Source organism: Anoplopoma fimbria, chromosome 15 (assembly GCF_027596085.1).
Source record: "Anoplopoma fimbria isolate UVic2021 breed Golden Eagle Sablefish chromosome 15, Afim_UVic_2022, whole genome shotgun sequence".
Taxonomy (NCBI): Eukaryota; Metazoa; Chordata; class Actinopteri; order Perciformes; family Anoplopomatidae; genus Anoplopoma; species Anoplopoma fimbria.
Genome location: NC_072463.1, coordinates 104,223 through 109,222, shown reverse-complemented (window position 1 = coordinate 109,222; position 5,000 = coordinate 104,223). Strand labels below are relative to the sequence as shown.

At 37.3% G+C, this 5,000-nt stretch overlaps 1 protein-coding gene across 1 annotated transcript in view; it reads left to right on the top strand.

Moving 5' to 3' along the window:
- The window catches only part of mipol1 (mirror-image polydactyly 1), a 47,886-nt gene that overhangs the window by 39,285 nt on the left and 3,601 nt on the right, over positions 1-5,000 (top strand). The window contains 2 exon segments of the mRNA XM_054614430.1: positions 4,109-4,204; positions 4,206-4,328. Of these exon segments, the coding sequence (XP_054470405.1) occupies positions 4,109-4,204; positions 4,206-4,328 (219 nt within the window).

Here is a 5,000-nt window from a genome sequence, read left to right as displayed (position 1 = left end):
TACAGGCAATAATAATAGTAATGTGACTAATAATGATAGTGGTAGTAGTAGTGGGTGTCAGCAGGGCCTCAGCAGGTGGCACGATGACAGTCCAAATATAACCCCGATTCCTGGGAACCTGCAAGGTGAGAAAGCACAAGGACTCCGGGGAAGAAGCAAAATCAGTAATGTGCATAAATAAGAGATTAATACATAAAGAAGGAGGGAGAGAAGAGGAGAGAGGAGCTCAGTGTATCCTAGGTAGTCCCCCGGCTGTCTAGGCATATAGCAACATATCTAGGGGCTGGACCAAGGCGAACCTGAACCAGCCCTAACTATAAACCTGAACCAGTCCTAATTATAAACCTGAACCAGTCCTAACTATAAACCTGAACCAGCCCTAACTATAAACCTGAACCAGCCCTAACTATAGACCTGATAAGACGGTGCCTGGCCAGTTAGAGCTTTGTAGGTGAGGAGAAGGATTTTAAATTCTATTCTTGATTTAACAGGGAGCCAGTGCAGAGAAGCTAATACTGGAGTAATATGATCTCTTTTCTTAGTTTCTGTTAGAACACGTGCTGCAGCATTCTGGATCAACTGTAGAGATTTAAGAGTCTTATTAGAGCAGCCTGATAATAAGGAGTTACAGTAATCTAGTCTAGAGGTAACAAATGCATGAACTAGTTTTTCTGCTTTGAGACAGAAAGTGACTGATTTAAATGTTACGTAGATGAAAAAAGGCAGTTCTGATCAAAGATAACTCTGAGGTTCTTGACGGTAGTGCTGGATGCTAGAGCAATGCCATCTAGAGAAACTATATCCTTTTATAATTGATCTCTCGTAGGATAACTTCAGTTTGTCTGAGTTTAACATCAAGAAGTTGCAGGTCATCCAGTTTTTATGTCCTTAAGACATGCTTGAAGTTTAGAGAACTGGTTAGTTTCGTCTGGCTCAATCAATAGATATAACTGGGTATCATCTGCATAACAATGAAAGTTTATTGAGTGTTTTCTGATAATATTCCCGAAAGGAAGCATATACAGCGTGTAAAATAAGTATTGAACACGTCACCATTTTTCTCAGTAAATATATTTCTAAAGGTGCTATTGACATGAAATGTTCACCAGATGTCGGTAACAACCCAAGTAATCCATACATACAAAGAAAACCAAACAAATAAATTCAGAAATTAAGTTATGTGTAATAAAATGGAATGACACAGGGAAAAAGTATTGAACACATGAAGAAAGGGAGGTGCAAAAAGGCATGGAAAGCCAAGCCACCAGCTGAAATCTATCAGTAATTAGAAAGCAATCCTGCCCCTTGTCAGTGCAAATTAATATCAGCTGGTTCAGTCCCAACTGATGGACTATAAAAAGGTGTCTCATTACCAAGGTGTCACACAAGAAACATCTCATGATGGGTAAAAGCAAAGAGCTCTCTCAAGACCTTCACAACCTTATTGTTGCAGAACATACTGATGGCATTGGTTACAGAAGGATTTCTAAACTTCTGAATGTTCCAGTGAGCACTGTTGGGGCCATAATCCGGAAGTGGAAAGAACATCATTTCACCACAAACCGGCCACGACCAGGTGCTCCTCGCAAGATTTCTGACAGAGGAGTGAAAATAATTATCAGAAGAGTTGTCCAAGAGCCAAGGACCACTAGTGGAGAGCTTCAGAAAGACCTGGAATCAGCAGGTACAATTGTTTCAAAGAAAACAATAAGTAATGCATCAACCGCCGTGGCCTGTATGCACACTCACCACGCAAGACTCCATTGCTGAAGAAATAGCATGTTGAAGCTTGTTTAAAGTTTGCTGCACAACATTTAGACAAGCCTGTGAAATACTGGGAGAATATAGTCTGGTCAGATGAGACCAACATGGAACTCTTTGGATGCCATAATACACACCATGTTTGGAGGTCAAATGGCACTGCACATCACCCCAAAAACACCACACCAACAGTGAAGTTTGGAGGTGGAACATCATGGTGTGGGGCTGTTTTTCAGCATACGGCACTGGCAAACTTCATATAATTGAAGGAAGGATGAATGGAAAAATGTACCGAGACATTCTTGATAAAAATCTGCTGCCATCTAGCAGGATGATGAAGATGAAACGAGGGTGGACATTTCAGCAAGACAATGATCCCAAACACACAGCCAAGGAAACTCTCCATTGGTTTCAGAGAAAGAAAATAAAGCTGCTAGAATGGCCCAGCCAATCACCTTGAATCCAATAGAAAATCTATGGAAAGAACTAAAGATCAGAGTTCATAGAAGAGGCCCACGGAACCTTCAAGATCTGAAGACTGTTTGTGTGGAAGAATGGGCCAAAATCACACCTGAGCAATGCATGCAGCTAGTTTCTCCACAGGAGGCGTCTTGAAGCTGTCATTACCAACAAAGGCTTCTGTACCAAGTATTAAATACATTTCAGTAAGCGTGTTCAATACTTTTTCCCTGTCATTCCATTTTATTACACATAACTTATTTTCTGAACTTATTAGTTTGGTTTTCTTTGTATGTATGGATTACTTGGGTTGTTACCGACATCTGGTGAACATTTCATGTCAATAGCACCTTTAGAAATATATTTACGACGTGTTCAATACTTATTTTACCCGCTGTAGGTCTATAGTTTGATATAGTCTATAGTTAGATATAGGTCTATAGTTAGATATAGTCTATAGTTAGATATAGGTCTATAGTTAGATAGTCTATAGTTAGATATGGGTCTATAGTTAGATATAGGTCTATAGTTAGATATAGATATGGGTCTATAGGTCTATAGTTACATATAGGTCTATAGTTAGATATAGTCTATAGTTAGATATAGTCTATAGTTAGATATAGGTCTATAGTTAGATATGGGTCTATAGTTAGATATAGGTCTATAGTTAGATATAGGTCTATAGTTAGATATAGTCTATAGTTAGATATAGTCTATAGTTAGATATAGGTCTATAGTTAGATATAGGTCTATAGTTAGATATAGTCTATAGTTAGATATAGTCTATAGTTAGATATAGGTCTAAGGTTAGATATAGTCTATAGTTAGATATAGTCTAGTTAGATTAGTCTATAGTTAGATATAGGTCTATAGTTAGATATAGTCTATAGTTAGATATAGGTCTATAGTTAGATATAGTCTATAGTTAGATATAGGTCTATAGTTAGATATAGTCTATAGTTAGATATAGTCTATAGTTAGATATAGTTAGATATAGGTCTATAGTTAGATATAGTCTATAGTTAGATATAGTCTATAGTTAGATATAGGTCTATAGTTAGATATAGTCTATAGTTAGATATAGGTCTATAGGTCTATAGTTAGATATAGGTCTATAGTTAGATATAGGTCTATAGTTAGATATAGTCTATAGTTAGATATAGTCTATAGTTAGATATAGTCTATAGTTAGATATAGGTCTATAGTTAGATATAGTCTATAGTTAGATATAGGTCTATAGTTAGATATAGTCTATAGTTAGATATAGTCTATAGTTAGATATAGGTCTATAGTTAGATATAGGTCTATAGTTAGATATAGTCTATAGTTAGATATAGTCTATAGTTAGATATAGGTCTATAGTTAGTCTATAGTTAGATATAGTCTATAGTTAGATATAGGTCTATAGTTAGATATAGTCTATAGTTAGATATAGGTCTATAGTTAGATATAGTCTATAGTTAGATATAGTCTATAGTTAGATATAGGTCTATAGTTAGATATAGTCTATAGTTAGATATAGTCTATAGTTAGTCTATAGTTAGATATATAGTTATATAGTTAGTCTATAGTTAGATATAGTCTATAGTTAGATATAGTCTATATAGATATAGTCTATATAGATATATATAGTCTATATAGGTCTATAGTTAGATATAGGTCTATAGTTAGATATAGGTCTATAGTTAGATATAGTCTATAGTTAGATATAGTCTATAGTTAGATATAGTCTATAGTTAGATATAGGCCTATAGTTAGATATAGTCTATAGTTAGATATAGGTCTATAGTTAGATATAGGTCAGTGATGATTCAGTGATGACTCAGAGTGTATCCAGTCATGGACCAGTACCATACCAGTAGTAAACATCCTGTTCTCCTTCCCTCAGCTCTCAGGACCTCCTCAACCCTCTTGCATCGTTGCCTAGTGAAGGCGTCTCTCCAGCAGGTTCGTTGATGGCATCTCATCAGACCTCGCCCCCTCAGCCCCCCTCAGGCCCCACCCCTGCTGGTCCAGGTGCAGCAGCTGTCGAGGGAGAAGCAGAACATGGAGGCGGAGCTTCACCGCTGTCAGGAGGCGGAGCGAGAGGCCAGCGAGAGAGTCCGCAAGTAAGACTCTACCTCCCCAAACAAACACACCTGATATTATACTTTATTAATAGAATTTATTCTACTGTGGTTTCCATACTTTATGCCCTTTAGTTCTGGTGAAGGGAACCAATCCTTAATTTCATACTTTACTCAGTGTGTGTTGGTTCTTTCCTGTTTTAACATGTTTAGTGTAAAGAAAGGTTTTCACACTTAAGTGGATCTGAATATGTGATTCAACCCTCTGATGGAAACCTAGTGATGTCGTTGTTTATATTCTGACTGGGCTGAGATTCAATTCAATTCAATTATTTTGTATAGCCCAAAATCACAAATTAACCTCAGAGGGCTTTACAATCTGTACACATGTGACATCCTCTGTCCCGGAACCCTCACCTCCTCTGTCCTTAGACCCTCACATCCTCTGTCCTTAGACCCTCACATCCTCTGTCCTTCCCTCACATCGGCACAGGAAAAACTCCCCTAAAGAAATCCTTTAACAGGGAGAAAAAAGGAAGAAACCTCTGGGAGAACGACAGAGGAGGGATCCTTCTCCCAGGATGGACAGAAGTCAATAGATGTCATGTGACCAGAATGAACAGCATAACAGAGATACAACACATTCAATGTATATGACGTAAATGATTCATATAATCACAGTAATAAGCAGAGTAATGAAGGAAACATTAAGAC